This window comes from Temnothorax curvispinosus, unplaced genomic scaffold (genome assembly GCF_003070985.1).
Source record: "Temnothorax curvispinosus isolate PA1 unplaced genomic scaffold, ASM307098v1 QBEX01001205.1, whole genome shotgun sequence".
Classification (NCBI taxonomy): domain Eukaryota; kingdom Metazoa; phylum Arthropoda; class Insecta; order Hymenoptera; family Formicidae; genus Temnothorax; species Temnothorax curvispinosus.
This window is the reverse complement of record NW_020210985.1, coordinates 8,131-18,329: the sequence shown is the minus strand read 5'-3', so window position 1 is coordinate 18,329 and position 10,199 is coordinate 8,131. Positions and strand designations below refer to the sequence as shown.

The 10,199-nt window shown below is 37.0% G+C and overlaps 1 protein-coding gene across 2 annotated transcripts in view; it reads left to right on the top strand.

The window, feature by feature from the left end:
• LOC112461435 (DNA topoisomerase 2) overlaps positions 1 to 7,104 on the top strand; it is a 7,774-nt gene extending 670 nt beyond the window's left edge. The window contains exons 2-23 of one of the 2 annotated variants that reach the window (XM_025026680.1): positions 160 to 492; positions 577 to 820; positions 889 to 1,275; positions 1,347 to 1,586; positions 1,660 to 1,918; positions 1,990 to 2,159; positions 2,278 to 2,488; positions 2,582 to 3,170; positions 3,243 to 3,474; positions 3,620 to 3,819; positions 3,901 to 4,036; positions 4,113 to 4,412; positions 4,498 to 4,506; positions 4,954 to 5,184; positions 5,250 to 5,435; positions 5,507 to 5,630; positions 5,709 to 5,849; positions 5,961 to 6,042; positions 6,102 to 6,184; positions 6,253 to 6,381; positions 6,456 to 6,577; positions 6,673 to 7,104. In XM_025026680.1, the coding sequence (XP_024882448.1) occupies positions 185 to 492; positions 577 to 820; positions 889 to 1,275; positions 1,347 to 1,586; positions 1,660 to 1,918; positions 1,990 to 2,159; positions 2,278 to 2,488; positions 2,582 to 3,170; positions 3,243 to 3,474; positions 3,620 to 3,819; positions 3,901 to 4,036; positions 4,113 to 4,412; positions 4,498 to 4,506; positions 4,954 to 5,184; positions 5,250 to 5,435; positions 5,507 to 5,630; positions 5,709 to 5,849; positions 5,961 to 6,042; positions 6,102 to 6,184; positions 6,253 to 6,381; positions 6,456 to 6,577; positions 6,673 to 6,819 (4,530 nt within the window). In that variant the 5' untranslated portion in view covers positions 160 to 184 and the 3' untranslated portion in view covers positions 6,820 to 7,104. The remainder of the gene's footprint in view (positions 1 to 159; positions 493 to 576; positions 821 to 888; positions 1,276 to 1,346; positions 1,587 to 1,659; positions 1,919 to 1,989; positions 2,160 to 2,277; positions 2,489 to 2,581; positions 3,171 to 3,242; positions 3,475 to 3,619; positions 3,820 to 3,900; positions 4,037 to 4,112; positions 4,413 to 4,497; positions 4,507 to 4,953; positions 5,185 to 5,249; positions 5,436 to 5,506; positions 5,631 to 5,708; positions 5,850 to 5,960; positions 6,043 to 6,101; positions 6,185 to 6,252; positions 6,382 to 6,455; positions 6,578 to 6,672) is intronic. The other variant, XM_025026686.1, reaches the window with a different exon arrangement.
• Positions 7,105 to 10,199: the final 3,095 nt, after the last annotated feature.

Below are 10,199 nucleotides of genomic sequence, written 5' to 3'. Positions count from 1 at the left end.
TGTCTTCAACAATTAGATACGATTAGAATCTGTGACAGTTAAATTTGATTGCTCGAAAACGATTTCACAAAAGCAGAGCTGTTTACCAATACATTTTGTTTCTCGTAGTAGAAGTTTGTTTAGATTTCTATGTGTAACTTCTATTTTATTGATTTGTAGATATTTAAAAGTACCTTGTATCAAAATGAATACAGCCATGGAAAATGGGGCTGGCAACGGGAAGCCAGCTACCAAGCAGAAAACCATTGAAGGTATCTATCAAAAGAAATCACAGTTGGAACACATTCTGCTGCGTCCAGATACCTACATCGGATCTGTAGAGCCACTAACAGAAATGATGTGGGTCTTTGACAAAGAGAAGGAAATGATGGTACAGAAGGAAATAAGATACGTTCCTGGATTATATAAGATTTTTGATGAGATCCTGGTAAATGCTGCCGATAATAAACAACGTGATTCTAAGATGGATATGATCAAGATTGACATTGACTCGTAAGTCATATTAAAAAATAAATTTCAAAATTCACAAAAATCTACCATAAATTGTATTGTTAATTAAATGCTATTCTATTATAGGGAAAATAACACCATTTCTGTATGGAACAACGGCAAAGGCATTCCTGTAGTGATACACAAAGACGAGAACATGTATGTACCTACCATGATATTTGGCCACCTTCTGACATCATCAAATTATGATGACGAAGAAGAGAAAGTGACCGGTGGTAGGAATGGTTACGGTGCCAAGCTATGTAACATTTTTAGTCATCGTTTTACTGTCGAGACTGCAACAAAGGAATACAAGAAATGCTTAAAACAAGTGAGCAAAAACACATTGATATCTCCATCTTTAGTTCTATCACATGATAATTTTCTTCTCTTTTACAGACGTGGGGCAATAATATGGGAAAAGCTAGCGAGCCTAGAATTAAGGACTATTACGGAGAGGATTTCACAAAAGTCACATTTTCGCCGGACTTGACAAAGTTCAAGATGCAATCTCTCGATGACGATATTGTATCACTAATGTCTCGAAGAGCATATGATGTAGCTGCCTCCTCGAAGGGCGTCAAGGTTTATCTGAATGGGAGCCGTATACCAGTAAAGAATTTTAAAGATTATGTTGATTTTTACATCAAAGGAAAAGAAGACGATGTCGGTAACCCACTGAAAGTTGTGTATGAGAATTGTGGTCCACGCTGGGAAGTGGCTCTTACTTTATCTGATAAAGGATTTCAACAAATGTCCTTTGTAAATAGTATCGCAACAACAAAGGTAAGATGTACAGTAATTTTCTGTGAAGGGTAATATTGTTTCAAATATTTAAATTTGCCGAATATCTATAGGGTGGTAGACACATTGATCATGTGACAGACATGATAGTCAAGCAATTGATTGAAACGTTAAAGAAGAAGAATAAAGCTGGTGTTGCCATTAAGCCGTTTCAAATCAAGAATCACTTGTGGATCTTCGTTAACTGTCTCATCAACAATCCCACCTTTGACTCGCAAACTAAGGAGAATATGACTCTGCAGCCAAAGAGCTTTGGCTCTAAATGCACACTAACTGATAAGTTTATCACCTCAGTAAGTGCAAATATTTATATCAAAGGTTCGCGTTTATCTATGCATTTGATCATTCTTTTCAATGCAATTACAGATCGCCAAAATTGGTGTTGTGGAAGCAGTGTTATCCTGGGCGAAGTTTAAAGCTGACAGTCAGCTTGAAAAATTAGGTCCCAAATCGAAGCAAAGAAAACTTCACGGTATACCCAAGTTAGAGGATGCCAATGATGCAGGAACTGCAAAATCACTGGAATGCACACTCATATTGACTGAGGGAGACTCAGCCAAAACAATGGCTGTGTCCGGTATCGCTTCCATAGGCAGAGATAAATATGGCATATTTCCATTGAGAGGTAAATTTATTTTACTGAAAAAATGGATAAATTTTAATGCTACGATAAGACTAATCGGTATTTGATCATAGGTAAAATGTTAAACGTACGGGAGGCTACCCATAAGCAGATTTTGGAAAACGCCGAAATCAACAATTTGATAAAAATTCTTGGTCTTCAATATAAAAAGAAATACGAAACTCGAGACGATTTGAAAACGTTGCGCTATGGAAAAATGATGATCATGACTGATCAAGATCAGGTTAAATTTTTCGCGCAGAAGATATTACACACGCACACGCACGCACACTTATTTATTTATTTATTATTTATTTATTTATTTATCATAAGTATTTACGATTAAATTTGGATCTCTTTAGGATGGTTCACATATCAAAGGTCTGTTGATCAATTTTATCCATCATAACTGGCCGTCATTATTAAAGTTGAACTTCATTGAAGAATTTATTACACCTATCGTGAAGGCCACTAAGGGCAATCAAGTTTTGTCTTTCTTCTCTCTGCCGGAATTTGAAGATTGGAAGAAGGAAACAGAAAACTTTCACACGTATAAAATCAAATACTACAAAGGTGTTTACTCAGAAATTTGTATTTCCTGGCATTTCATTAATTATCGATATTTATACAAGACTCATTTAACAATTTTTTTTTTTTAATACACAGGTTTGGGTACTTCGACCGCCAAGGAGGCGAAGGAGTACTTCGAAAACATGGCCAGACACAGAATACGCTTCCAATACCAGGGCGATCAGGATGATCAGAACATCATCATGGCGTTTAGCAAGAAATGTGTCGACCAACGTAAAGATTGGTTAATGAACCACATGAATGAAACAAAGAGGCGAAAGGAGATTGGCCTAGGCGAGCGTTATCTCTATGAGAAGAACACGCACACTGTAACTTTCTCAGACTTCATCAACGTCGAACTGGTACTGTACAGCAATTATGATAATGTAAGATCCATTCCAAACATGATGGACGGCTTTAAGCCGGGTCAGAGAAAAGTATTGTTCACCTGTTTGAAACGCAATGACAAACGTGAGGTGAAAGTCGCGCAATTAGCGGGATCGGTCGCCGAACATTCGGCTTATCATCATGGTGAGACATCCCTAATGGCGACCATAATTAATCTCGCGCAGAATTTTGTGGGCAGCAACAACATTAATCTGCTGCAACCCATTGGTCAATTCGGTACAAGACTTGCTGGCGGAAAGGATGCTGCTAGTCCGAGATATATTTTCACAATGCTCAGGTATTTGCCATTATTATATTTGCAAAAAAAAAAAAGAAATACGTATTTCTGCATGCTCTCTTTCTTCCATAGTCCTTTGGCAAGGTATATATTCCATAAACATGATGATCCTCTACTGAAACACGAGTACGACGACAATCAAAGAATCGAACCTGTCTATTACATACCTGTGATTCCTATGATATTAGTAAACGGTGCTGATGGTATCGGTACTGGATGGATGACGAAAATACCAAACTATAATCCTCGAGAGATAATCGAGAATATACATAGGATGATGGATGGTGCGGACCCAAAACCAATGGTATGTATCGATAAATTACTTAAATTAGAAAGTTAAAATCACTATAGGAATGTTATATATACTTAATAATTATACAGAATACTCAAAATATCAAAATATCTATTGCTATCTTGAATTGCGTCACGTAATTGAAAATTTTGTTTAGATACCGTATTATAAAAATTTCAAAGGCGTCGTAGAAAGCTGCGGGGATTACCGTTATGTTATAAGCGGAGAAATATCAATAATTGGACCTGATAAGGTGGAGATCACTGAACTTCCTATTGGTACGTGGACGCAAGCTTACAAGGAAACTGTGCTAGAACCTATGTTACATGGAACTGATAAAACTCCAGCTATCATTACGTAAGTGTTACAATTGATGAATGATAAGAAAAATTGCGGAAAATTTCTATAATTTTTTCAAAAATATTCATTTTATCATAGGGATTACAAAGAGTACAACACAGATACTGCGGTACACTTCATAGTAATGATGAACCGTGACAAATTAGTGGAGTTAGAAAAAGATGGTCTTCACAAAGTATTTAAACTTCAGACAACTACGAGTATAACATCTATGGTAAGATACCAGAAATATTGAATAGTACTAATAACAAATAAGACTGGAAATTCGTCAACGATATTTTTTTGTGCAGTGTGCATTTGATGAGAATCAATGCTTGAACAAGTACGACAGTGTAGTACAGATATTGAAAGTATTTTATAAAGTACGATTGGAGGCATATCACAAGAGGAAAAATTACCTGGAAGGAGCTTTGCAAGCGGAAGCGGAGAAGTTGACAAATCAGGCGCGCTTCATCCTCGAAAAATGCGACGGCACTCTAGTGATAGAGAACAAGAAAAAGAAGGATATGATTGCGGAATTAGTCAGAAGCAAATATGATTCGGATCCGTTGGTAGCTTGGAAACTATCGCAGGATAGAGAGCAAGTACTGGCAAGTAGATTTTTGCTTGAAAATTCCTTGCAAGCGCAAAAGAATGTTAGTTATTTATTGGAATTTATTTATTTTGCTACGCTAGGAGGATCAAGTAAGTTAATTTAGGAAGAAACAGTATGTAAAACTTCCAATGTAGACGTTGTAACATAAAGGTTTTTTAACAAATAGCCATTTTCCAATAATATAAATTTTTTAGCAGAAACTCTTTGCTATTTAACAAAAATAAGCAGAAAATTTTCAGTAGGTATAGAGCTTTGGATTATGATTGTCTTTGTAAAAAGCCTTTTTCGTGTCGACAAACGTGCGTGCGTTCGTGCGTGCGTGCGTGCGTGCGTGCGTTCGTGCGTGCGTGCGTTCGTGCGTGCGTGCGTGCGTGGGCGTGCGTGCATGCGTGCGTGCGTGTGCGTGCGTGCGTGTGCGTGCGTGCGTGCGTGCATGCGTGCGTGTGCGTGCGTGCGTGCGTGTGCGCGCGCGCGTGTGTGTGTGTGTGTGTGTGTGTAAAATTTTACTAATAATTCTCATTGTTGTAAATAAATAGGAAGAAGCTGTAGAAAACGATGAAGAGGCTGCTCCAACCGCAAACGCGATAGAGAAGGAAAACTTCGATTACCTTCTCGGAATGACGATGTGGAGCTTGACGAAGGAAAAGAAGGATGATTTGTTGCGTCAGCGGGACGAGAAGATAGCGGAGCTGAAGAGATTGCAAGCTCGCACGCCGATGTCTTTATGGAAGGAGGATCTGGACAATCTGTTAGCCGAATTAAATAAAGTAAGGTTTACTTTGAAAGAAAATTTATCTCGTTTATTTCTAATTGTCTTACGATTTTCATATAGCTCGAAGAAAAGGAGCAGAAGGAACAGAAAAAAACGAAACAATCTGAGAAAAAACCGCCCTCGAGATTTTACAAGATGGAAGACACTCGTCGCATACTTCCTGTCATCGACGTTGAACTGAAGAAAAAGATTGAGAAGGCCGACATTGTATCGAAGGATAAGAAAGAAGGCATAAAAAAACCGAAAGTAAATCTACTATGTGTTATCTAATTTATTTGCATACTTGTGTCGTTATTATATCAATATTTTTGTATCAGGTAAAGAAAGAGCAAATCATGGAGGAGAAAGATGAATTCGATACGTTTGTCGATTCTAGTAAACCTCTCGAATGTAGACTTGGAAATTCTCCTGAAAAAATGGAGAAAAAAGTTACAAAGAAGGGTTGGTAAATTTTAATTCATAAATTACATATTTTACAACGGATATTTTAACGATAAGCCCTTTTGCTCGTATAAACAGGATTGAAGCAAACTACGTTACAATTTAAGCCGATCAAGAAAGGAACCAAAAAGAAGGATAAGGATTCGGACGATAGCGATGACATTGATTTCGGTAGCATTTCGCCACCTCCGCAACCACGATCATCTCGTAGATCCGCAGGTATCAGTCTCTATTTTTTTCTCGAGCCAAAAGATTATTAAAATAGATTACATTCTGTCATATTTTTTGAAATCTTGCTTTTACTATTTGTTAAATCTGTTTAAATAACAGCCAAGAAGAAATACAATATGAGCAGCGAGGATTCGGATGACAGTCTCGAAATGTTTAATCCATCTTCTGATTCGGAACAAATGTACGTATAATATATCATTGATTTGCATAGAGCAATTTCTCATCACATGTCTTGTTTAGATGCAAGAAGAAAGAGTCCATTGTAGCGCTAAGTGATTCCGATGACAACATTAAACCGAGCAAGAAACTGCCTCAACCGACACGTAAGGATACACGATATATATTTAAATTAAACAACGCAGTTATTACATATATTTTTTTATCTCTGCAGCGACTTCAGAAGAACTTTTCGATTCATTAGTCGGCAATTCTCCTGAGAAACAATCTTCATCTGAGAAGAAACCTGTAATATCCTCATCCGGGGAAGATTCGCCTATAAAGTTTACGCCGCCTAAAAAGGGTAATTGGCATTTAACTGAGTCATGACTAAATAAAAACTATTTTGTAATCATTGCTTATCTTGTGCATTTACAGCACCTACCAAGAAGAAGACTGAGAACGGTGGTAACAAAGGAGTAAAAAGACAATTAAAGAAGAAATCAAAATCATCTGATGACTCTGACACGGATGATATATTTACCACTAAACAAAGTCATGTAAGCAGGCCTTTTTAAGTCGATATATTTGTTCGTATAATATTTAGAACAATAATTCTTTCGAGAGTTTCACTGATTTAATTTTCTTTTTACAGACGAAGAAGAAAAAGAAGAAATCAGATTCTGACGAAGAGATGACAACGGATGATTCGCCGTTACCACCGCCCCGGAAGGTTGCCGGTAGAGTTCGGAAGCCTGTATCTTACGCATTAAAGTCAGACGACAGCGATGATTCTGATTGAACGTCGTCATACACTTTGAAAAATGCCAGAGACGACGTAGTTGACTGAAGTAGTTTAGAGTGTGAATTTGGAGGCAAGACGAAACTCATGGATCGTTGTGAAGAGACGTGGCACAATTTTATTTGGAAAATTTCGGAGATTTCGTCCCCACCGATTGTTGGTCGTGACATTAGTAATAATTTTATATGGGGTGCTTCGTACAGAATCTGCAGGAATATGGAATGCGTTTCTCCAATAGTTTTGAAAGTGGAAATAATTTGGAATAAAAATTTGTATTTTTGCTTACTCGAGTAATATTTGAAGATTTACCCGAGCAATGCAGTCGTTCTCTGGCACATTCTTTCTGAAACGCTCCGTACAACCTTGTACATAATTTTGCTTCTCGAATAACGCATAATGTTGCGAGTGGAATTTCGTGAAATTTAATATGCCGTATACAGTGCTGCAAGGTCGAATGTGTCCAGAATACTCACAAATTTCATCGCATAATTAAGATCTCAAAAAATTTTTTTTTAGCGCAAACTATATTGTGTTGTTTGTGATATCGATATATAATCCAATGTGTTTAGACGTTAATTTACTTTATTTTTTCCAAAAGAGGGCACGTGGCACGCTCCTGTCTGGCAAAGAAAATATTCGGCGCCGCATACGCTAGATAGATTAATTAATACCGTGCAAAACCAGGGAACATTTCTCCGGGATCTCAAATTATTATCGCACAACTATTTTCACATTATTCTCGCTGCCGAAACCTTATTTGTTCAATTCGATTAAAACTTGAAAAGAGAGAGAGAGAGAGAGAGAGAGAGACATACAGAGATATATGCCGATTCCGGAAAATAAACGTTTTGTAGAAAATGAAAAGAAAGCAAAATATGAAATTACACAATTTTTAAATATATTTTTACATACGTCATATATAATATGGATTTTTTCAAATTGTCTAAAAACTAAAGAAATTATACAGCGGTAACTAACTATTATACATATATACATAGAACGGATCTTAGAATTATGCGACGCTCAATATCGGTTGAGCAAAGCTGTCGGACGTTTTACTTTTTTAACCTTATACTGACCATACGTAATAATAAAGTAAGTTTACTTCGTGCTTTTGTATCATTTTAGGTAACAAAGAAGTCGGATTTTAGTAAAATTTTAAAAATGCTGAGCGAGAGTCAGACTCGACGTGACCAAATAACTGATGCTTCCAATATTTACTCCCAGTACTGAAAATCTACTATAGTTTATGTCACGTACATACACTATAGATTTTTAGTACTGGCAGTGAATATCGGAACGCAGCCTGAGAATCACGATTCTTCACGTAACTTCAGTCAGGAATACGATCGAGATAGAATATACGAATCAAAAACCGATCGGTTTCCCCCTTACAATTTACGTGTTTCTCCTCCTCTCTTCTCTCGTATAATATCTATTTCATCTTCTGTATCCACATGTGTGTGAGATCGAAGGAACCGATAACTTCGAGGCATATTGGTGTTAATTAAATTCGACCTCTCCGATTATAAATTATACTAGTTTGTGTACGCATACTTGTTCACCCGTAGGATAAGATTAAAAAGAATTATTGTGGTTGCATTTGGCGCAACGATTTTACACCTGTTATTAAACAAATATCTCGATAGAGACCAATCGATTAGCCCTCGGCCCAGGTGCGCGCGTTCTCAGCCTGATCAATATTTCGTGTATCTCCGGCGATTTTCATTTTTATATAATTCACACACACACACACACACACACACACACACACGTGTGTGTATGTGTGTGTGTAAAAATGTTCTAACTTTTTATTCGGCAACTCATTGTTCAATATTGTTCGCTAAAATGACGGAAATAAAACGAAAATGAAGGAAGAGAAACGAAAAGCAAATGCATACCGTGAGAGACGCGTGTGATTTATATATAATTAATAAGTTTACTAACTTTTAAATTATACACAAATACGTAATTTATTGCTATAATGTTTTCATACACCATCCTCGACGTAATTCCTGTTTCTTCCCTTTTCGTTCCTTTTTTCTTTTATCATAAGAAAGATCGTGACTGTGGCGAGACGCAAGGACAATAAAAAAAAAAACAGTATTCGACATTACGGATATTTAACAGTGTTACAGATCATGGTAATACCTTATAATCAATAGAAAAGTATTTTTCTCTTTATTTGTGTTCAGTGAAAAAAAGTTGTCGATAAAAAGTTTTTTTTCTTTCTTTCTTCCCTAGTTCTCATCCTATTTTACATGCACGTAATTACGTTCCCGAGGAATTCTATAGATATGTACAAATGTAAAATATCCTTTCTGTCGCAAAGTGTAGATATACGAGCCCTGTATGCTCTCCCGTAAATCCTAGTTTTCGTTCACCGCGAGAGATTCCGAAGGCGTAAACGCTCGTTGAATTACACCTCCGGATAATTTTCTTAAGGCCGGCTGCAGTAAACTTTTTAGATATAAGCTCTACCCAATCTGAAGTATTCACTCATAAAAGTGATATAACAGGGAAATGATGCAAATAACAATTCTTACATTTATCGATCGTGTTAATACCCCCTTTTCTTGTCGAGTCAGCGATTTTCGAGAATCCACGTAGATAGGAAAACTGTCGAACTGCAACGCAAATGTCGTTTTGGAAGCCGCGTGGCCTCGCAATGAGATTGTCAAATAATGACATGATGTGCGTGACGTCGTGTGCACCTCTAAAAAATCTTATAAAATAGAAAAAGAAATCCAAGAGCGTGCATCTTTGTCCGCGTGTTTCTTTTTGCGAAAAGTGGGATGCGGGATGTGGGAGCGGTTGACATTTTTTTTGTCAAAATTGAAGCGACGGATCTAAGTAGTAGACTCTGTTCAGACTTGTAATGTATTCTCCTCTCTCACCATACTTCTGCCAATCACATTGATAGTATTGAATTGTCATCAATACCCCGGTACCCACATTGTATCAATAACTGACGCAACATTTTAACAACACACGCACTCGCTCGTTTTTAGTCTCTCGTTCGCTCTCGATGCATTCTTTCTAACTCCCCATTCTCCCTTTCTTTCTTTTACTCCCAGAAGCTACGGCTCGTCGACGGACGCGACTATAATACAAAGCAAGGGCACTTGATAAAATAACTTAGTTTTCTATTTCATAATTATCTATATATAACGTACATATATAAAACAAATTACGAGTAAAGAAATAATGATTGGGTCGGTATAGCGTTTCACGGCTTTCTTATCTTAAAGATTTGCTCGTTCTTCCTTATCCTCGTTATATTTTTCCCACTTGTCGCCTGATTAATTGAATAATCTAAACTGTTTGCGCAAAATTTACTGTGCACACACACACACACACACACACACACACACACACAC